The sequence below is a fragment of the Moschus berezovskii genome, chromosome 12 (genome assembly GCF_049115385.1).
Source record: "Moschus berezovskii isolate FMDL1 chromosome 12, NW_MosBer_1.0, whole genome shotgun sequence".
Classification (NCBI taxonomy): Eukaryota; Metazoa; Chordata; class Mammalia; order Artiodactyla; family Moschidae; genus Moschus; species Moschus berezovskii.
The window spans coordinates 34,468,706-34,491,971 of NC_142471.1; the positions used below are offsets into that span (position 1 = coordinate 34,468,706).

General features: G+C 48.5%; 1 protein-coding gene across 2 annotated transcripts in view; it reads right to left on the reverse strand.

Annotated features, from left to right (window-relative positions):
* Nucleotides 1–23,266, reverse strand: part of DLG5 (discs large MAGUK scaffold protein 5) — a 134,141-nt gene that overhangs the window by 33,870 nt on the left and 77,005 nt on the right. For both annotated transcript variants that reach the window (XM_088842061.1, XM_088842060.1), the window contains 6 exons: nucleotides 11,546–11,805; nucleotides 10,029–10,341; nucleotides 5,588–5,772; nucleotides 3,509–3,634; nucleotides 816–948; nucleotides 265–392 (listed from right to left, as the gene is read on the reverse strand). In XM_088842061.1, the coding sequence (XP_088698187.1) occupies nucleotides 265–392; nucleotides 816–948; nucleotides 3,509–3,634; nucleotides 5,588–5,772; nucleotides 10,029–10,341; nucleotides 11,546–11,805 (1,145 nt within the window). The remainder of the gene's footprint in view (nucleotides 1–264; nucleotides 393–815; nucleotides 949–3,508; nucleotides 3,635–5,587; nucleotides 5,773–10,028; nucleotides 10,342–11,545; nucleotides 11,806–23,266) is intronic.

Here is a 23,266-nt window from a genome sequence, read left to right on the forward strand (position 1 = left end):
CGAGCCTATGTGCCCTGCAGCCTGTGCCCTGCAACAAGAGAAGCCACTGCGATGAGATGCCTCCACACCACAGTTACAGAGTATCCCCTGCTCGCTGCAACTAGAGAAAGTCTGTGCAGCAGTGAAGATCCAGCACAGCCAAAAATAAATTAATTTTCTTAAAAAAGAAATATCTTATAAATGTCACCTGGCTCTCCAGGTCCTCTGCATTAGGTCACAGGGAAACTTCCCCCTCCCCTCCACAGCTGGGGTCCTTATACTTACCGTAAGCGGCCATCAGCAATGCTTCCTTTGTCCACTTTAGTGACAAATATGCCACAGTCCCCCGGCAAACAAGGCTCATTCACACCTTCTGCCATATCGAACCCAAGGGCTTTCAAGTCAATATCCTCCTGTCAAGAACAGCAGCACTTTAAGCAGTAATGAGAAACACTTGGCTCTTACACCTCTGGCCACTCACTCCAACGTGAGGGTTGTCCCTTCACTCTGATGGGGCACTTGGTCCCCAGGATGAAACCTCTGAGCAGCTGTGATCCACCCCTCTCTGCCACTGCAGACACACAGCCCCCTTGTGCTCTGCTCTCCATGCACTGCCAGCATCTGCCAGGGGACACAGGAGGCCAAGCTGTGGCTGCTACCTGGCTTGGACAAGTGCCGGCAAAGGATGCATCTGCACCCTGGGAGGAAAAGCTGATCTCCCAACTAGCAGCCACGAAACTGGAGGGCACTGCAAGAGGGCCGGCCACCGTCTCACTTCCGTCCCAAGCCTTCATGTTGAGGAGAGCCGGGGAGAAAAAGACCTGCGGGCAGTTTACCGTCTCCCTTTCAAACTCCACAACTTCTGTTTCCCACTCCATAGAGTCTGTGTCAATGGCCGAATCATGGGAGCTGTGGGCCATCAGCTGCCGGAACCGGGCCTCCTTTTCCAACTGGGATTCCATCTGCTCCCTGCGGACAAAGAGAAAGTCATGGCAACAGCTCTCTGGGAGGCAAAGCATCCCAGTCGAGGCCACTGGGAAACGACGTGGACCATGCCCATCTCCCTCACACTACACACCAGCTTCCTAATAAATCCGAGGGTCAGGTCAAGGCTTCCTGAATTAGTGGGTTTTCATAGTTTTTAAGTCTCAGAAATTTGCCCCAAATTTATCTAGGTAGGGGTTTAATGCAATTCTGATAGAAATGCCAGTAAGACTTTCTGTAGCCAAGACTATTCTAAAATGTATATGGAAAGGTAAGGAATTAGAATAACTAAACCGGTTTTTAAAATGAGGAATGGGAGGGACCATTCTGCTTGATTTCAAGACTCACACAGCTATGGAAATCAAGACTGTGTGGGATTGCCAGGAAGACCGAGACAGGGGTCAGTGGGCAGAAGAGAAGACCCAGAGTCAGCTCCACCAAGTACAAAAGGTACAGAATTAGTTCCATAAAGAAAGCACCGTCTTCAACTAATGATGCTGAGCAAGTGGACATTATGGCAACAGACTCTCAACCTAAACCCCATACCTTACGTAAAAATTAACTCAAAATCTATCACTGATTTAAATGTAAAACTATAAAACTTCTAGAAGGAAAGTACAGGAGAAAATCTTTGAGATCTAAAATAGCTTAAGGGTTTTCAGACATAACATAATCCATTAAAAGTTTTTAAAAAATCAGTACACTGGATTGGATCAAAATAAAAAGCTTTAGCTCTCAGAAAGACCCAGGGAAGAGGACGAAAAAAGACTCAGAAACCTTGTAATCTTCCCCAGTAACATCCTTCTTCCTAAAACCTGGGCCCAGATGACCTTCCAAATTCGTCATTACTGCCCTGACACACCGGAGAAGGCAATGGCAAGCCACTCCAGTAGTCTTGCCTGGAAAATCCCATGGATGGAGGAGCCTGGTAGTCTGCAGTCCATGGGGTCACTCAGTCAGACACGACTGAGCGACCTCACTTTCACTTTTCACTTTCACGCACTGGATAAGGAAATGGCAACCCACTCCAGTGTTCTTGCCTGGAGAATCCCAGGGACGGGGGAGCCTGGTGGGCTGCCGTCTATGGGGTCGCACAGAGTCGGACACGACTGAAGCGACTTAGCAGCAGCAGCAGCAGCAGCCCTGACACACTCATGCTGCACAGTCACTGCAGTGGCTCAGCTCTCACCCACTATGCAAGTCTGCTGCTTCTGCAGATGGGGGGCTTCCTGGGCAGCAGCAGGAAGTCCCTTGCCTGCATCCCACCAGTTAAGAGAACTTAGCACAGAGAATGGAGAAGGAAATGGCAACCCACTCCAGTGTTCTTGCCTGGAGAATCCCAGGGATGGGGGAGCCTGGTGGGCTGCCGTCTATGGGGTCACACAGAGTCGGACACGACTGAAGCGACTTAGCAGTAGCAGCACAGAGAAGGCGTAAATACAAATGTGCTGAACAAACAAATGGAACCTGACATTTCTCAAAAGTTCCAGGCAACTCTGGCTCAATTATTGTACAGAACCTCCTCCCATGCTCAAGTGCCCCAGGGCTCCAGGCTTTGCCCTAATTTGATTCTACTGCTTGCTAGATCCAAACTGGGTCCCTGGAGAGCCTGCCTTTTTGCCTCTTAACCTCTGGGATTTTCTTAGAGTGCTTAAGCCCCAGGGTTCCTGGGTTTTCATTGAGCAAATGAAGCTGTTTGTCTCATGTTAAGAGGCGCTATTGAACAGGGAGGAAGGGGAAGCGGTCACCCACTTCTGAAAGGTTTCGCGTGAATGTGCAACGCTTGCACACTCACTAGCTTCTCACCACCCTATCAGGTTGGGAGGTCTCACGAAGAGAGAGAGAGCCACTGCTTCTCAACTACAGAGTCTGGTTCCTGTTCTGATCTGCAATGACAGCTGTTGGGATCTGCCAGTTTCTCTTTTTCAGCTTGGATCTTTGTATTTTCTATACCCTGGGAGGGGCCACCAAGTCTCAAGTGACATCCCTGGAGCAGCGCTGTAATCAAGTGTCTGACACCCCAAACGGTACAGGCAGAGTAGACTGTGGAGTGGTAGTGACAACCGCCTTCAAACGCTGCTTCACAATCTGTCATCTTTCTGTCCCATCGCATACTGGTCTCAGATGGCCCTGACTTGGGTCCACCTCCGTGTGCTGCGAGCCCCACAGGGACCGATGGCTTGTGCCTCCCCCTTGTACCTGGTCCACAAAGAACAGGTACCTTGCAAATCCTTGCAGAGGTGGTGAATGAACAAGGGAGAGAGGGAATGAATGGACAGCACATGCTTGCCTGTCCCCCAGCGGACTGCCGATGGACCTGTGCACACGGTGTCTGATCACCAAAGGGCCGCTGCCACGTTCTGTGCTGCTCTGAGGATTTCTAATTAACTCTCAACGCAGAGCCAACACTGGGACAGACTTTATGGACTGACCGAGTAAGGGGGCCGGCGGCCAGGCCTGCCCATGCGGCTGCTGCGCCCTGGTGGGAGGGGGCCCTGTGCTCCCTGGGTGCCAGCTCATCCCAGGAGCGCCCACCCCGGCATACTTGAGCTCCTTCAGCTCCCGGCTGACATCGTTCTTCTGTTTGCGAGTGTCGTCCAGGCTGCGCAGGGCCTCAGCCAGCTCACTCACTGCCCGGTCCCGCTCCCGCCTCAGGTTGTCACAGAGCGTCCTGAGGGCAAAGGGCAAGGTCACTGTGAGGGGCAGGGGGCGGAGGACTCTTGGCCTGCAGTGAAGCTTGCAGCCCATGCTCCTGAACACCCCAGATGTCTGCCTCGGCCCCAGATGCATGGGAGGAGTGCTTGAGAGTCTGGAGACAAGACCTCCCAGGCCAATCCCACACAGGGACAGAGGGGACACCGCCATGGTAACCAGGCAACAAGCATCTCATTCTGCAGTCCAGTGTTCGTCCCACAGTTTCACCCTCAGTGTACCTGGGGTCAAACACCACGCTCCCGCTCTCAGACCATCTGGCAAGCCCCGGTGCTCCAGCACTGGCCACATGCTTCACCCAAGATTTTCTAGAATTGCCCTCCACCCCACAACTGGATGGAGCCCCCCATTTGGACAGAAATCATGTCTTATACTTCTCTGCAGCCCCGAGCCCTGTGCAAGCAGAAAGTGTAGGCTTAAAAAGTCTCTACTAACAAACGTGTGGCCTCTGGGATCCCAGGATCAGATTGGTCAGTCAGACAGGAGTGGGGGACAGGTGACCCAGCATCAGGGGAGTCTGTGCTCTGTGCCACCTCCAAACTGCATCCTGCCACCAGATGGACCCTGAGTGGGCAGATCCTTACCTCTCAATGGCCCCAAGTCCCCTCCAACCCTGAACCTTCATCTCCTGATCAGCCCAGAGCACATCTGTCTCTCCAAACGGCCACAAGTTACAAAAAGTCTCAATGACCAGGTTCTCAGTCATCACCAGCAACACCATGCCACTAGGTCCTCTCCTGGCTTTACTCCAGGACAAGGTCCAAGTCTACACTCGAGGGCTTCCCTTCAGAGGTCCTCACCACCTGCCCTCAGGAGCCCTGTCAGCCGCTTCTCCTATCGACTCTGTGAGTGTGCACACCACTCATACTACACCCAGTCAAAGGCCTGCCCTGAGTTCACCAACCACCTTTGCTCATGACAGTCCCTCGGGCTGCAGCACCCATCCCCTTTCTCCAGTTAGAAAAAATGCCACTCAAGCTTAAGTTCTAGCTCGAATGCCATGCTTCCTGGGGAGACCTCCCTACTTGCCCCCCAGTTTCCTGCACACCCCACGGGTTTACTGTTCATGCATCTCCCTCCCCCCATTGCCCTGTCCCATGACGTTGCCTGCAGCCCCCACTACTCGGCCCCCTCACAGGCATCACACATGCCCAGGAGCCTCAGAGGCTATTTCTCTCCCAGGGTCTCCTTAAAGCTCAAGGGACCTGGTACCCAGTCAGCAACCAACTAATACTGGCTGTAAGAATGCAATTCTGTGATACAAATGAACTTACTTACCAAATAGAAAGAGAGAGAACCTTACAGAGTTACAGAATGAACTATGGTTGCTGGGTGGGGAGGGGAAGAATGAGCGGAAGGGAAAGTTAGGGAGTTTGGGATGGACATGTACACAATGCCATATTTAAAATGGATAACCATCAAGGACCTACTGTATAGCACAGGGAACTGTGCTCAATGTGATGTGCCAGCCTGGATGGGAGGGGAGTTTGGGGGAGAACGGATACATGTGTATGTACGGCTGAGGCCCTTCACTGTTTACCTGAAACTATCACAACATTGTTTGTTAAGCAGCTACACCCCAATATAAATTAAAAAGTTTAAAAAAAAAAAAAAAGAATGCATTTCTGAAATGTCGGTTGCACCAGAAGCCCCCTAAGCCTGGCTTTGTGAGGGTCTATGCTCTGGACACAGCATGCACTTGGACATCTAGGGTGAAGGGAAATAGGAAGCTGAGACGTAACGGAAAATTCTAAATGCTCACCATGAGGAGAGACTGGGGCATCACCTAGAGGGAGCAGGACAGCCCAGGTCACCCTCACCAGACTGGGAAGTAAGTGGTACAGACTCTGACCCTCCCAAGATCCACTGCGTCACGGGAGACCCGAGCCCGTGGGCGCCCCAGCACCCATACCGGATGCTGTCCCGCTCAGCCACGATCTTGTCCCGCTCCTGGAATGCCCAGTCCCGCCGGCACTTGGCCACGTCCGCCTCTTGGAGGGCTTCCTTCAGCTCCTGGCACAGAGCCTTGCACTGCTTTCGAAGGATTTCGGCCTCCTTGTTGGCTCTCCCGGCATCCATCGTCACTGTGTCTTTGATCTGCAGGGGGACAACGAGCAAGCAGAGGGGGAGGTTACTGGGCCTTCTGCTCCGGAAGTGCCCTCCGACTGGTGCAGGAGCTGGGGCTGCACTCTCGGGAGCTGGATGGAGGGAAGTGCTGGGATCCCAGCCAGAGCCCATTCCGACATACCCCAAACAGTGACGACACGCTCCACAGCTATGCTCAGACCCCTGCTGCTGCTGCTGCTAAGTCGCTTCAGTCGTGTCCGACTCTGTGAGACCCCATAGACGGCAGCCCACCAGAATCCCCCGGGATTCTCCAGGCAAGAACACTGGAGTGAGTTGCCATTTCCTTCTCCAATACGTGAAAGTAAAGTCGCTCAGTTGTGTCCGACTCTTCTAGACCCCATGGACTGTAGCATACCAGGCTCCTCTGTCCATGGGCTTTTCCAGGCAAGAGTACTGGAGTGGGTTGCCATTGCCTTCTCCGCTCAGACCCCTAGTGATGCTATATTAGTGTTCACCCAAACTCTCTCAGCCCCTCACAGAGCCAGGACTGGGAGCCCGGCCCCTCCTCTGTCCTGGTCTCAGGGGTCCAGGTGAAATGACTCCCAGAGAGCTCCTCCTAAACCCCCACCTGCCACTTACGGGATGGATGTCCTGCAGAGAGCCCTCTGCCTCTCTCTAGAGAGTACTTGTGACAAAACATGACACGAGGCCCCACTGCAGTGAAGGGTACAGCACTGGTCACGACGCTTCCCCACGCGCTGTGTCTACAACACAGCTGTCATACCCTGGCACACAGAGTCAATGCTAAATCTGAAAATTCACTGATTGCTCTGTTTGCTGGGGAATAGGTTCAGTTCCTTTAAAAAGCTGAAATCTAAAGGATCTGCTTCTAGACCTCTTTCCAAAGCACGACATGCTCCGTTAAAATTTCAAATCAAACTCTTTGAAGCACTCATACAGAAAGCTCCCTCTGTGCTTCTATAATCCTCAGAAATCATGAAGAATATGGCCTACGATGAAGTGAGTGCCTACTGCGAGAGTAACTCCTAGTCCAGCTCAAACGCTTTCTCAAGAAGTAAAACACACACAAGACGAGAATGCTCCTCTGGTCGTCCTCCACCTCCCCCAGGGCCTCCCCTCCTATCCCTCTGCTCCCCTCTGCTCCTTCCTCACTTTACACAGCACTGCCCCGCTCAAACCATGTTCCCCAACCTTCTACCAAATTCAATCCCCAAGTAGGACTGGACATCAGAGATGCGCCTGCGTTCAAGGGGCAGTAGAAAGAGCTGCCAGTCCAAGTAACCAAGCTTGCCTTTCAAGGGGACAGTGGCTGTGTCACAGGGACCTGTCTTAGGAAGCGATCCAGTATCTGGAAGGACCTCTGTGAAAGGCAGCAGCGCCCCACGGCTTCCCTGGGACAGCGACCAGTTCCCGTGTCCTCCTGAAGCCGGCGAGCTTTCAGTGAACCTGGCAGCCCATGGCTGGAGGTTGGACACCGGCCCGGGTGAAGGAAGTCCCTGGATGTGCCCACTCTGAGAGGTGGAAAGCAAGGGAGAGAGGTGGCAGAGCTGACCAGGTGTCCAGAGCGAGGCAAAAACCCTGACAGGCCCCCACCTGCCCTTTCTTTGCACAACCCACTCTGAGAAGACAACAGGGTGGGTGGAAGCCAATGAAAGAGAAAGGAGGGTGAATAAACAGGAGGGACAGAGAGGAGGGAGGGGAGCACAGGCAGGCACAGGTGTCAGAAGGAAAAGAACCACCAGCCCTGCTGAGCAGAACAAAAACAGTTCTGAGACCTGGGCGCTGGCCTGGCTCAAGGTCCACATCAGGTGACCCCCCCAAGAAGTGGCTGCTGGAGAGGGGTGGCAGCAATCCTTAGGGACCTCGCAGGGAGACAAGACCCTTCATGCTCACACCTCAGAGCCAGGACGGCCCAGGCCACAGACTTAGCCTCTGCTCTCCAGACGGGGAATGGTTTTGTCCTAGAAACCAGACGGATTCCAGAGGGAGACGAGGGTTTCAGCTGTGGAAGCTACAGGGGCGGAGGCTGGGCTATCCTTGCCTACTGACTGGGATGGGTGCCCAGAAAAGATTCCTGTCTCAGTTGACAGGCAGACCTCATGTGCGGCCAGTGCCCCCTGTGAAGGTACAGGGCTCCAGGCTGGAGGCATACGTGAGCCCTGGGAGGAGTGGGCGACACAGGCCACCAGACCGAGCATTGCGGGGCAGCCAGGGGTCTTCCTCCGCTCCCATGTTTCTGCATTCCTGCCAAGAGCACAATTAACCTCTATCATCTCAGACAGGTGGCTGCTGGCCTATCACAGGCTCACTTTCAATGGCTTTAACATACTGTCCTTGACGTTGTAGTTCAGTGACTGACTCAGGCATTTCTGATATTTTATTCTTCGTCATTTTGTTTTCCTTATTTGGTATCAACATTTTTCCCAACAATTAAGCTCTCATACCAGAATATGAAAATGAGGTTGATGTTTTCTCCAGGGCAATCAACAAGCCCTAACACATTATATTTGCTTATTAAGAATTTCTTCAATTACCTAGAATAATAGTCCAATTCAGAGAGTCAGACAGTTGGGTGGTAGATGTCAGGAGCTGCAGGTGGGGATGGTGGAGGGATGGGGAGTTAGTGTCTAATTGGGACACAGTTTCAGTTTACGAAGGTGAAAATTCGGGAGATGGATGATAGTGAGAGCTGCACGACAACGTGAGTGAACTTAGTGCCACTGAGCTGCGCAGTCAAATACGGTTAAAACAGTATGTTTTATATTATGTGACTTTTACAGCAATAAAAAAAAATTAATCTCTTCATTATGGTCTTTTAAAAATTTCATCAAAGAAAAAAGATTCCTTTTCATGATGGCTTTCACCTTGATGGTCTGGAGAAGTCTCACTCCCTCTGCAAGAAACTGTCATTATTTGGCCCATTTTTGCCTATAAAAACAATTTCATAGGATGCACCCTAATCCTACCAGGGTGTTAAAGTGCAGAAGGGCAGAAAAATAACCCTAATAATAAAGACTTAAATCATTCCTACTTTATGCAGATACTGAGTGTGTTTTCAATGTTAATTTAGCTGATGGTCACAACCACCCTGCGAAGCAGATGCTGTCATCATTTCCAGTTTGTAGACAAGACAACTGAGAGGCCCAGAGCTCTAGGAGAGGTAAGAGGTCACGTGGTTGAGGAGGTGCCCCCCCCCCCAAGCACCGCCCCCAGCACTGCCAGGGCATGAGGCAGCATCACTGCCCAGAGAGAGGCTCTCGAGGCCCTGGCCACCCCTCGGGAGTCAGCCCTGCCTCAGGCTCAGTCCAGGGGGCTCTGGTTGCAACAATCCACGCACACACTGTCCCTTCCCAAACTATCCGACCCTTTAACACCTTCTTTTCACTTCTCACAGGCCAGTTTTCAAGGCTTTATTCTAATGGACCTGCAGAGCAGAGTAGAATTGAGATGAATGGAGAACTACTCCAATGGAAAGAAAATCTGCTCTGATCAAGTTCAGCAGCTCCAAACAGAGCCACACATGAAGCAACAGAATGCAAAGGTAATCTCAAATAGGGAGAGTCCACAGGCCTATGTTCATGGCCCTGTGCTCTGCCTCAGCAGAACACACCTGGTCATGAGAGTAAGCAGTGTCAGCAGTGAGGTCTGGGTGGCCAGGCAGGAAAGAAGCAGAGATTCCCCACTGGTCACTCAGCAATCAAGCTCAGCAGCTCAATTTGGATGTACCTGAGCCCCACTCCCTGCAGATATGGCCTCCAGGAAGCAAAGCTTGAAAGGGCCCTTGGGCTCAGCCTAGTAGACCATCTTCCCATCAGGAGCCTAACCACCCCTCCACAGAGCAGATTCCTCAGATATTGGGGGAAAGGAGTGTGCTCTTCCAGACTCACAAGGCCAAATGTATCTATGGCTCTGGGACCCTGGTCTTGGGAACCTGGCCTTGGGATATCTTCTTAATGAGCAAGTCCTTGAGATGACTTCCAGCTGGAGACTAATCAACCATCACATCACCAAGGGCATGGGTGAGCATCTGCACGTGTCATCCAGCCTTCTTCCTATGCTGTCAGCTCCAGATAACCGGGACCACAGCTGGACCTCACCTGTGTCCCATGCAGGCTGACCGGAGCCGGGCACCGAGCGTGAGCTCAGCAGTTACGCAGGCAGCATCCGACAGCCCAGGCAGCAGCAGGCCAGAGGCCAGAAGCCATCAGCTCCCTGCTACTCCAAGCACCTACGCACCACAGCCGTTCCTCCCTCCACCTTCCTACCTGCCGCAGCGCCTCCATCTCCTCGCTGGCCGCCTTCTTCTCCGACGTGCTGCTCTTGAGCTTGGACTCGGCCAGCTCCACCTCGGTCTGCAGCTTGTCCAGCTCGGAGATGACCTGGTCGCGCTCGCTCATGATAAGCTTGTACTCGCTGTACACCGCGTCCCGCTCCTCCTTGTACTTCTCCGACTCCTTGGCGGTTTTCGCCTGTGTGGTCCTCAGCTCCGTCAGCTCTGACTGCAACAACTCCATTTCCCACTGCAGGTCCTTGTTCTGGGCCGTGGCTTTGTTCAGCTCATGGTGAATGGCCTCAAACCTGGGGGAGAGGGGCAGCTAGGATGTGGAGGATGGGGACCTGCCCAGCCAGCTCTGCTGTACTGGACAGTGAAGTGCGAAGATTTGAGAGAGGTCATTCTCCACACCCCCAAGAGAGAAAAGTCATGAAGGACCAGTGCCCCTGGACCCAGACTTTTTCTCAACCTTTTACAAATACTGGAAGTTGCATGGAGGACTTCACTCCCTCTGCTCTACCAGAAAAACACAGAATTCTTTCTTCCATTATCAAGCTACATTATTTTTAAAAATAAAAAAAAAAAAACTAGAATCACAGCCTATGAAAGATAAAAGTGGCCTGAATGATCACTGAGTCTGGCCACCTCATTTCACAGATATAGATGGTAAGGCCTTGAAATACAGGTGACTGGTCCAAGGTCACCAGGTTGGCATCAGGGCACAGCTCAGTCCTTCCAGGCAAGGAAGATCCTGCCATGAAGGTAGCCCTGCAAATTAAAGCCTGCAGCTCCAGAGCAGCATTTCTGAATGTGGGTTTTTTGGAGCACCAACCCTACGTGGAGCTCCATTAAAGAAAGTGTGCCCTTTACTGACTGATGTTTAGGAGACACTGCACTCTGGCCCCTCTGGGGAGAATCTAGTGCACAGTACCAGAGTAAAGGCTCTGAGAAGTCCTGCAGGGCAGACACCTGTTTATGTGTCACCTGGCAATTCCCAAACTCTTACAGCCGGAGGCTACCTTTCATATAAACCTAACAGGTATGCCGCAGAAATGTACTTAAGAAACACTGTTTGAGGGCTGGGGTCATAGCCCTACAGATTATCTACCTTAATAAAAGGTAGAACTTTTGGAAGAAATACTGCCTAGGACAATTAACTTCCCTATCTGTTAGGTGGGTGAGTGACAGGGAGGGGAGAGGCTTGTGGGGCAACCTCAGAATCAGGATGGTCAGAACACCCGAGCCATTCAGACGGGAGAAGAGAGCACAATGCCCACGACATGCTGACAGTCAGGAAAATGATTTCTGGAGATAACGTAACTTTTTATTGAAACAGCTCAAGGTGCTCTTTTTACTTCCAGAAAGTGGCAGGGAGCTTTGCAGATAACCAAGAGCCCACAGAGGAGAGAGTGGTCCCTGGCAGGGAAGGTAGCATTTGGCCCTCTGGATGTTCTCCGAGAACAAAAGACAGGCCAGCTCGCTGGCTCCCGTGGCGGCCCAGGTTCCTACCTCCTCAGGGAGAGGGCACACTGGTGCTGCAGCTGGATGGCCGTGTCCCTCTGCTGGGTCAGCATCTCTGTCTGCTTCAGCAGGCGCTGATTCTCCTCCTCCAGCTGCTCTAGGCGGCTCAGGTCCGAGTTGTGGATGGCGACTTTCTCGCTGTACCGCTTCCGCAGGGCATCATAGTCCTTCTTCACCACCTCCAGCTTGTCCATGGCCGTGTCATACAGCTTGTTGAGAATTTCTGATGACCCGTTGTGCTTCAACACCTGGGGCCAGAGAATCACCAAAGGTCAGAGGGCAGGAAGGAGGACAAATTGGCCTCTGTCTGTCTGGGGGAAGGACTGCTGACAAGGGAGGAGAGGCTACACCCTCTGGCCTTCAGGAGTCTCACTGTCTGACTCCACAGGCCCTGCAGTCACACTGAGCTGATTCACTCATTCACAAATATTCCTTCAGTAGTGTGCAGGAAAGAGTTATTATAGCAGGTCTGAGACGTCTGGCCTTAGGGAGGCCTGCTTGCAAGCTGACCCTTGGCTGGTGTCTGGCAACATGAACGGTAAGTAGTCCACTGCACTGATATAAAACTTTTCCCAAGTGATAGGAAGGGTTTTCCATGACTGGAGTGGATGGACAGTGTGTCTTGGGCTCAGCACCAGCTTTCTTCTGGGAGTCTTGAATTTCAGAGCATGCTAAGCAAAGGGCTATGTATATGGCCACTCCCAGTAAAAACTCCCTGGGCAGGGAGAATCTCATGGGCTTCCGTGGTTACAAGTCTCATGTGTTATCATGACTCAGTGCTGGGGGAACTAAGCTTGTCCTGTGTGACTCCACAGCAGGATTCTCAGAACCCATCAACCAGTTTCTTCTGGACTTTGCCCCATGCACCCCTTTCCAGGAGAAAGGAGCAGTGACCCCACTAGAGACTGACCCAGACTTGCCCAGGAGTGTCCAGGTGTCTCCAGCAGAGGCGTGGGTCGGTGGTGGCCTGCTGCAGGGTTGGGGCAGTGAGTGTAGCACTACATGCATGGGACCTTTTGAAGGAGGTCACCATTATCTTCATTACCTCCAACATAGCTTTGGCCCCAAGTAAATAACAGGGAGGGAACACAGCCACACCCATCAACAGAACACTGGATTAAAGATTTACTGAGCACGTCCCCCTCCCCATCAGAACAAGACCCACTTTCCCCCTCAGTCAGTCTCTCCCATCAGGAAGCTTCCATGAGCCTCTTATCCTTCTTCATAAAAAGGCAGACAGACGGAAAACCACAGTCACAGAAAACTAACCAAACTGATCACGTGGACCACAGCCTTGTCAAACTCAATAAAACTATGACGCATGCCATGTAAGGCCACCAAAGACGGACGGATCATGGTGGAGAGTTCTGACAAAATGTGGTCGACTGGAGAAGGGAATGGCAAACCACCTCAGTATTCTTGCCCTGAGAACCCCATGAACAGTATGAAAAGGCAAAAAGATAGGACATTGAAAGATGAACTCCCCAGGTCGGTAGGTGCCCAATATGCTACTGGAGATCAGTGGAGAAATAACTCCATAAAGAATGAAGAGACGGAACCAAAGCAAAAACAACACCCAGTTGTGGATGTGACTGGTGACAGAAGCAAAGTCCAATGCTGTAAAGAGCAATATTGCATAGGAACCTGGCAAGTTAGGTCCATGAATCAAGGCAAATTGGAAGTGGTCAAACAGGAGACGGCAAGAGTGAACGTCAACATTTTAGGAATCAGTGAACTAAAATGGACTGGAATGGGTGAATTTAACTCAGATGACCATTATATCTACTACTGAGAGCAAGAATCCCTTAGAAAAAATGGAGTAGCCATATAGTCAACAAAAGAGTCCAAAATGGTGCAGTACTTGGATGCAATCTTAAAAATGACAGAATGGCTCTCTCTCTCTCCCTCCCCGCCGCCCCGCAGGCGTGGGTTCTTCTCTCTCTCTCTCCTCTGCTGCTGCTGCTGCTAAGTCACTTCAGTCGTGTCCAACTCTGTGTGACCCCACAGACGGCAGCCCACCAAGCTCCCCCGTCCCTGGGATTCTCCAGGCAAGAACATTGGAGTGGGTTGCCATTTCCTTCTCCAATGTGTGAAAGTGAAAAGTGAAAGTGAAGTCGCTCAGTCATGTCTGACTTGTAGCGACCCCATGGACTGCAGCCTACCAGGCTCCTCCGTCCATGAGATTTTCTAGGCAAGAGTACCGGAGTGGCTTGCCATTGCCTTCTCCGTCTCTCTCCGTCTCTCTCCTCTACTCCCCCCCAAACCACCATGCGCATTGGCGTGCTCCTGCACTCTCTTCTTCGAGGGTGGATTCTCCTGCTATCTTCTAAATAAAATAGAGCTGTAACACTGATCTAAGAGCTTTGACACAGTTTGTTCAAGACCTGAGAGCTGTGACGCGCCGAGGGCTTTAATGTCCGTCGCCTCAAATCATTGTTGTGACGAGACAAAGAACTGAGGAGCATACACTTGCCTGACATCTATGGTGCCGTGACTCAGATGTAACCTGGCTGAAACAACCTCTGCTCGGAAGAGGCCAAGCACAGCAGGAGCCCAACTCAGCGAAATCTCCCGTGGTTGAAGCAGACAGCAAAGAAAATCCAGAGCAAGGGAGGTGACGAGAGGCCCATCGTGCTGGAGACCAGGACAGCGAAAACCGAACTCAGCAGAAAGCTCACGTGGCTCAGTCTCAAATTCCAGAAGACCTCTGGTTAAGGTCAACAAGCTACAACATGCAGTGTCAGTTCAACAAAGATATAAAACTACCACCAACCATGGAAAATATCACTCACCCTTAGATGGACACTGCTATGAGGACTCTGAGGCCCGAGATTAGCAAGAGCAGGAGGCCCAGTACCCCTAGCCATCCCAATTCAGCAGGAAGTAGCCAGAAAGACCTTGATGCTCCTATTCCCAAATAACTGGGCCTCCATTCTCTTGAGGGGGGAATGTTAAGTAGATAGAATAGGGAAAAGGAGTCCAAAATGGCGGTGGCTAAAAGACAAGGAAGAGAAAAAAGCTCGCAAAAACAGAACAGAGGAAGGTCAAAGGAAGGTCCAAGGACCGGAGTGAGGACTGCAGGTAGAACAGCACTCCTGACTGAGCCCAATTTGCATATGGCAGGCCCAGGGGGAAGAAAACATATAAAAGGAGGAGCCCAGAGCTGTCTCGCTCGCGCTGTCTCGCTCGCTCTCTCCCCTGCGTGCAAGGGCTTTTTCTCTTTCTCTCTCCTGCGTGCGGTCGCACTTTCTCTCTCTACTCTACCCCCACCAGCACCACTACACGCATTGGTGCACTCCTCCACTCTCTTCTCTTCTTCGAGGATGGATTCTCCTGCTATCTTCTAAAAAATAGAGCTGTAACACTGAAAAAAAAAAAAAAAAACGACAGAATGATCTCATGGTAATCCAAGTCTATGCCCCGACCAGTAATGCTGAATAAGCTGAAGTTGAACAGTTCTATGAAGACCTATAAGATCTTCTAGAACTAACACCCAAAAAAGATTCATTTTCATTATAGGGGACTGGAATGCAAAAGTAGGAAGTCAAGGAACACATGGAATAACAGGCAAATTTGGCCTTGAGGTACAGAACGAACAAGGGCAAAGACTAAAGGGTTTTGCCAAGAGAACGCACTGGTCACAGCAAACACCCTCTTCCAACAACACAAGACAAGACTCTACACATAGACATCACCAGATGGTCGACACCAAAATCAGATTAATTATATTCTCTGCAACCAAAAGTGGAGAAGCTCTATACAGTCAGCAAAAAAAAAAGAACAGGAGCTGACTGTGGCTCAGACCATGAACTCCTTATTGTCAAATTCAGACTTAAATGGAACAAAGTAGGGAAAACCACTAGACCAGTCACGTATTACCTAAATCAAATCCCTTACGATTATACAGTGGAAGTGACAAATAGATTCAAGGGATTAGATCTGATAGACAGAGTGCCTGATGAACTATGGACGGAGGTTCGTGACACTGTACAGGAGACAGGGATCAAGACCACCCCCAAGAAAAAGAAATGCAAAAAAGCAAAATGGTTGTCTGTAGAGGCCTTACAAATAGCTATGAAAAGAAGAGAAGCGAAAAGCAAAGGAGGAAAGGAAAGATATACCCATTTGAATGCAGAGTTCCAAAGGATAGCAAGGAGAGATAAGAAAGCCTTCCTCAGTGATCAGTGCAAAGAAATAGAGGAAAACAACAAAATGGGGAAAACTAGAGATCTATTCAAGAAAATTACAGATACCAGGGGAACATTTCATGCAAAGATGGGCACAATAAAGGACAGAAATGGTAGGGACCTAACAGAAGCAGAAGATATTAAGAAGAGGTGGCAAGCATACACAGGAGAACTGTACAAAAAAGATCTTCATGACCCAGATAATCACGATGGCATGATCACTCACCTAGAGCCAAACATCCTGGAATACGAAGTCAAGTGGGCCTTAGGAAGCATTACTACAAACAAAGCTAGTGGAGCTAATGGAATGTCAGTTGAGCTATTTCAAATCCTAAGAAAAGATGCTGTGAAAATGCTGCACTCAATATGCCAGCAAATTTGGAAAACTCAGCTGTGGCCAGAGGACTGGAAAAAGTCAGTTTTCATTCCAATCCCAAAGAAAGGCAATGCCAAAGAATGTTCAAACTACCACACAGTTACACTCATTTCACATGCTAGCAAAGTAATGCTCAAAATTCTCCAAGCCAGGCTTCAAAAGTACAGGAACCGAGAACTTCCAGATGTTCAAGCTGGATTTAGAAAAGGCAGAGGAACCAGAGATCAAATTGCCAACATCTGTTGGATTATCACAAAAGCAAGAGAGTTGCAGAAAAACATTTATTGCTGCTTTAATGACTATGCCAAAGCCTTTGATTTTGTGGATCACCACAAACTGTGGAAAATTCTGAAAGAGATGGGAATCCCAGACCACCTGACCTGCCTCTTGAGAAACCTGTATGAAGGTCAGGAAGCAACAGTTAGAACTGGACATGGAACAGACTGGTTCCAAATAGGAAAAGGAGTACGTCAAGGCTGTATATTGTGACTGTGCTTATTTAACTTATATGCAGAGTATATCATGAGAAACGCAAGGCTGGAAGAAGCACAAGCTGGAATCAAGATTGCCGGGGAGAAACACCAATAACCTCAGATATGCAGATGACACCACCCTTTTGGCAGAAAGTGAAGAGGAACTAAAAAGCCTCTTGATGAAAGTGAAAGAGGAGAGTGAAAAGGTTGGCTTGAAACTCAACATTCAAAAAACTAAGATCATGGTATCCGGTCCCATCACTTCACGGCAAAGAGATGGGGAAACAGTGGAAATGGTGACAGACTTTATTTTGGGGGGCTCCAAAATCACTGCAGATGGTGACTGCAGCCATGAAATTAAAAGATGCTTACTCCTTGGCAGGAAAGTTATGACCAACCTAGACAGTATATTAAAAAGTAGAGACATTACTTTGCCAACAAAGGTCCGTCTAGTCAAGGCTATGGTTTTTCCCGTGGTCATGTATGGATGTGAGAGTTGGACTGTGAAGAAAGCTGAGCTTCAAAGAATTGATGTTTTTGAACTGTGGTGTTGGAGAAGACTCTTGAGAGTCCCTTGGACTGCGAGGAGATCCAAACAGTCCATCCTAAAGGAGATCAGTCCTGAGTGCTCATTGGAAGAACTGATGCTGAAGCTCCAACACTTTGGCCACCTGATGCGAAGAGCTGACTCATTTGAAAAGACCCTGATGCTAGGAAAGATTGAAGGCGGGAGAAGAAGGGGACGACCGAGGATGAGATGGTTGGATGGCAGCACCGACTCAATGGACATGGGGTTGGGTGAACTCCAGGAGCTGGTGATGGACAGCGAGGCCTGGCGTCCATGGGGTCACAAAGAGTCGGACACAACTGAGCAACTGAGCTGAACTGACCCCTTTCCATAGCTGATTTTGTGTCCTTTTGCTGAAATAAATTTTATCCATGAGTACAATTATATGCTAAGTAGTACAGATCCTTTTAGCAAATCACCAAACCTGGGGGTGATGCTGAGTACTCCAACACAAGTACCTAACACGTTCCAGTCTTGTCCGAGATGCTGGTCAGACACAACGACTGTGGTCTGAGGCCCTCTTAACCTGATGGGACGATACGGACACACACACACAGGGACAGAGACAGGTAGATCGTTAGAAAAACAGACCAAATAAGATAACCTGAGAGCATAAGAAGGGCTGTCATGGAAATAAAAAATAGAATAATGAGCTGGAGAGAGATTTTTGAGCCACAGAGTAGGTCAGGAGAGAGGCTAAATCCTGAAGAGGTGTCTCTAAGAAGGTGACTTCTGAGCTTGGGTGCAAACGAAGTACAGCAGCCAAGAGCACACCTGGCAGAGGAGCAACCAGCTCCAAAGGCCCTGAGGCAGGAACCACCAGCCACGTTCCACACTCGAACAGAAGGCAGGTTAGAGGGACTGGAGTCCAGTAAATAAGCAGGAGTGGACACACAAAAAAAAGGCCAGAGAAGTAGACACAGCGACAAGGCGTACAGCAAAGACTGTATCCCAAGTGACATGGGAACCACAGGAGGGTTTTAAGCAAGAGAGAGCTCTACTCTGATTTACAGGTACTAACGCTCTTAAGGTGCTGCCCCAAATAACAGACTACAAGATGAGCTAAGAAATGGTCAGAGCCTGCTGACCTCCACTAAGCACCTCAGGGGATCTGAGCCCTTGGGTGGGTTTATCTCCTTATTCCTCAAATGATAGCACTGAGCCAGAAAAGCCTGTTTAACTGTTCCAGCTCCAGTCCAGGAATCACCTGGCTCATCCAACATGGATTCTGGGTTATCAGAAGATCTTTGCAGTCAAGAAAACCAAAACCTGGAACTACTGAATATTCCCTTTGGAGGGAGGTGAGCCCTCAATAACTATGATTAACAAGAAAGAGCTAATTCAAATGTCAGACTTTTTCAGAGACAGGGAAAGTGAGTTCACCCGTCTGAGTTATCTCCTAGGGCTGTGGACTATGGGAAAAAAGGGAATCGCAGAAATCAGCTCACTCAGGGCTTTTAGTCTTTTTCCTTTTCTTTTCTCCTTTTTTCTTTTTTTAAAGGCAAAACTCTTTCCTTCAAAGGAAATTTTACAACAGCAAACTAGAAAATTAATTTTAAAAAACAGTACACAGGCTCCTCAGGTGATTAAAATCATCAACAGTTTTATAAAAATGCTTCGCTATTGCAGATCAGGACTGCACGCTGAGAAATGGTCAGAAAATCACTGACGGAGCCTCACTTCATCATTTAAAGTCTTCTTAAAAAACAATGCAGTATCTTCCAAACATACAGTAAAGTACAGCAAATAATGCAATAAAATGAAAAGAACCCACCACTATGCTCTCATCTTAAGGCAATGAATGAGGGATTGATTCCAGGACCCCTCTCAGATACCAAAATTCACAAATGTTCAAATCTTTTAGTCATATGGTATACTGTGTGTGTGTGCTTAGTCATTCAGTCGTGTCTGACTCTTTGCGACCCCACGGACTGCAGCCTGCCAGGCTCCTCTGCCCATGTACATGCTCCCTATACTTTAAAACATCTCTAGATTATGTATAATACCTAACACAATATAAAAGGTTCGGAAATAGGTGCCAGCAAAGCAAATACAAGGTTTGCTTTTCCAAGCTCTCTGGTATTTCTTCCCCCAATTCCTGGTTGGTTGAATCTTCAGATGTGAACCCCAAGGATATAGAGGGCCAACGCTACTTTGTCACGCATCTCAAACTGCTTTCCGAAGATATAAATTATTACAGATGCTTAACCAAAGCCCCCAGGATACCCTTCTCTTATTCAGTACCCCTCACTTCCCCTCCAGCATTGCTCCCCTACATTTGCTATCAACCATCAGAAAGCACAATATTTTACTTACGCTACTTACATACTCATGAATTCCTAATGGTGTTACATGTGCTTCCTCTTATGCAATTGTGCTTTTGAGGCTTAGGCAGTGGTGCAGGCAGTATTTCACTGTAGTACATCACACATTTTTAGATTTTTAAAAATTTTATTAAATATAACTGATTTGAAATTTTGTATTAGTTTCAGGTATACAGCAAAGTGATTCAGTTATATATATATATATATATATATATATAGTCTTTCTTTAGATTCTTTCCCGTTTTAGATTATTATAAGATATTAAGTATAGTTCCCTGTGCTGTACAGTAGTATATTGTTGTTGGTTATCTATTTAAATATAGTAGTGTATGTTGTGGACAGATTTTTTTAGGTTGAAGTACTCCTGAAAGATGACGCTGTGAAAGTGCTGCACTCAATATGCAGCAAATCTGGAAAACTCAGCAGTGGCCACTGGACTGGAAAAGGTCAGTTTTCATTCCAATCCCAGAGAAAGGCAATGCCAAAGAATCCTCAAACTACTGCACAATTGCACTCATCTCACACGCTAGTAAAGTCATGCTCAAAATTCTCCAAGCCAGGCTTTAGCAATATGTGAACCGTGAAATTCCAGATGGTCAAGCTGGTTTTAGAAAAGGCAGAGGAACCAGAGATGAAATTGCCAACATCCACCGGATCATCGAAAAAGCAAGAGAGTTCCAGAAAAAACGTCTATTTATGCTTTATTGACTATGCCAAAGGCTTTGACTGTGTGGATCACAATAAACTGTGGAAAATTCTGAAAGAGATGGGAATACCAGACCACCTGACCTGCCTCTTGAGAAACATGTATGCAGGTCAGGAAGCAACAGTCAGAACTGGACATGGAAAACAGACTGGTTCCAAATAGGAAAAGGAGTATGTCAAGGTTGTATATTGTCACCCTGCTTATTTAACTTATATGCAGAGTACATCATGAGGAACGCTGGGCTGGAAGAAGCACAAGCTGGAATCAAGATTGCTGGGAGAAATATCAATAACCTCAGATATGCAGATGACACCACCCTTATGGCAGAAAGTGAAGAGAAACTCAAAAGCCTCTTGATGAAAGTGAAAGAGAGTGAAAAAGTTGGCTTAAAGCTCAACATTCAGAAAACTAAGATCATGGCATCTGGTCCCATCACTTCATGGCAAAGAGATGGGGAAACAATGGAAACAGTGTCAGACTTTATTTTTTGAGCTCAAAAATCACTGCAGATGGGGATTGCAGCCATGAAATTAAAAGACGCTTACTCCTTGGAAGGAAAGTTATAACCAACCTAGATAGCATATTAAAAAGCAGAGACATTACTTAGCCAATAAAGGTCCATCTAGTCAAGGCTATGTTTTTTCCAGTGGTCATGTATGGATGTGAGAGTTGGACTGTGAAGAAAGCTGAACGCCGAAGAATTGATGCTTTTGAACTGTGGTGCTGGAGAAGACTCTTGAGAGTCCCTTGGACTGCAAGGAGATCCAACCAGTCCATCCTAAAGGAGATCGGTGCTGGGTGTTCACTGGAAGGACTGATGCTAAAGCTGAAACTCCAATACTTTGGCCACCTCATGCGAAGAGTTGACTCGTTGGAAAAGACTCTGATGCTGGGAGGGATTGGGGGCAGGAGGAGAAGGGGACGACAGAGGATGAGATGGCTGGACGGCAGTACCGACTTGATGGACATGAGTTTGAGTAAACTCTGGGAGTTGGTGATGGACAGGGAGGCCTGGCGTGCTGTGATTCATGGGGTCGCAAAGAGTCGGATGCGACTGAACTGAACTGAACTGACTGATGGAGGCTAAGACAGTAAAGAATCCTCCTGCAATGCAGGAGACCCAGGTTCCACTCCTGGGTTGGAAAGACCCCTGGAGAAGGGCATGGCAACCCACTCCAGAATTCTCGCCTGGAGAATCCCCATGGACAGAGGAGCCTGGTGGGCTATAGTCCATGGGGTCTCAAAGAATCGGACACAACTGAGCGACTAAGCACATACACGTAGGTGATTTACAATGTGCTATTTTCTGCTACACAACAGAGTCAGTTATACATAAATACATACATTCTTTTTTATATTATTTTCCACTGTTTTATCACAGGATGTTGAATATATTTCCCTGTGCTACATAGTATGACCTCACTGTTTATCCATTCTACATAGAACAGTTCGCATCTGCTGTTCCCAAACTCCCAGTCATCCTTTCCCACCCTGTTTTCATCCCTCAGCAACCACGAGACTGCTCTGCATCACGCCCTGTCACTGTGATAGATTTTCTTTTTTTTTGCTGTTATAAATGATACTACTGTGAACCCTATCCATGTCTCCTCTCCCACATCTGTGAGATGCTCCCCTAGGGCGGACACCTAGAAGTAGAGCTAAAGGTCATAATACGGACTTTTCCCCGCTAACTGGACGATACAATATTGCTCTCCCAGTTCATATCCCACCAGCTCTGGGCAGGAGTTCTGAGAGTTACTGTCGTCAACACATCCTCACCAAGATTTCAAACATCAGGTTTTCCTTTTAATTTTTAATTGAGATAAAATGCACACATAACATAAAACTGTCTCGGCCATCTTTCACCCTCTGAGTATATACTTCAGTAGTGTTACATATATTCACATTGTTGTGCAACCAATCTCTAGAACTTTCTCATCTTGCAAAATCCTGTCCCCATTAAACAATAACTAGCTTTTCCCTTCCACCAGTCCCTGGTAGCCACTCTTCTACTTAGTTTCTATGAATCCAACTGCTCTAGAGGTTCATACAGTATCTGTAAATGGAATCACACATTACAGATCTCTTTGTAACTGACTTATTTCATTCAGCGTAACGTTCTCAAGGTTCATCCAGGCTGCATTACATGGCAGGATTCCCTCCCTTTGAAAAGATGAATAATATTCCATCGCGTATGTGTACTGCCTTTCGTTTATCCATTCATTACTCAAAGGACACTTGGGATGTTTCCACCTCTTGGAACCCATGAAACAGTCAGATTTCTGAAGTAGTGCCTATCTCATGCCAAAAAAAGTCTTTAAAAAACAAACAAACTTGCTTTCCTGATCACGAGAAAGGGCAACGCTCTCCTTATGTTTCAGTTCAGTTCAGTTCAGTCGCTCAGTCGTGTCCGACTCTTTGCGACCCCATGAATCACAGCACGCCAGGCCTCCCTGTCCATCACCAACTCTCGGAGTTCACTCAAACTCATGTCCATCGAGTCGGTGATGCCATCCAGCCATCTCATTCTCTGTCGTCCCTGTCTCCTCCTGCCCCCAATTCTCCTAGCATCAGACTCTTTTCCAATGAGTCAACTCGTCGCATGAGGTGGCCAGTTTTGGAGTTTCAGCTTTAGCATCAGTCCTTCCCATGAACACCCAGGATTGATCTCCTACGTTTATTGTCTATACACATTTTCTCTTCCATGAATTGCTTGTTCATATCCTTTATTTTCCTCCCCTCCTGCCCCTCCCTCCCCCACCTTTCTTTCTGCACAACTTTTAAATTCCAGGTACTAATCCTTTTCCAGTTATAGTCATTACAAGTATCTTTTCCCAATATATAGCTTTTAAATTTTCTTAGTGTCCCTTGCTTCTAAAATTTCACATTTTAATGTGATAAAACTGATCAATCATTTCCTTTATGGTCTGTGCTTTGGTTGTTTAAGAAATTCTTTCCTTCCATGGATAAAGAATACGTAGTACATATATCGGAGAAGGCAATGGCAAGCCACTCCAGTACTCTTGCCTAGAAAATCCCATGGATGGAGGAGCCTGGTAGGCTGCAGTCCATGGG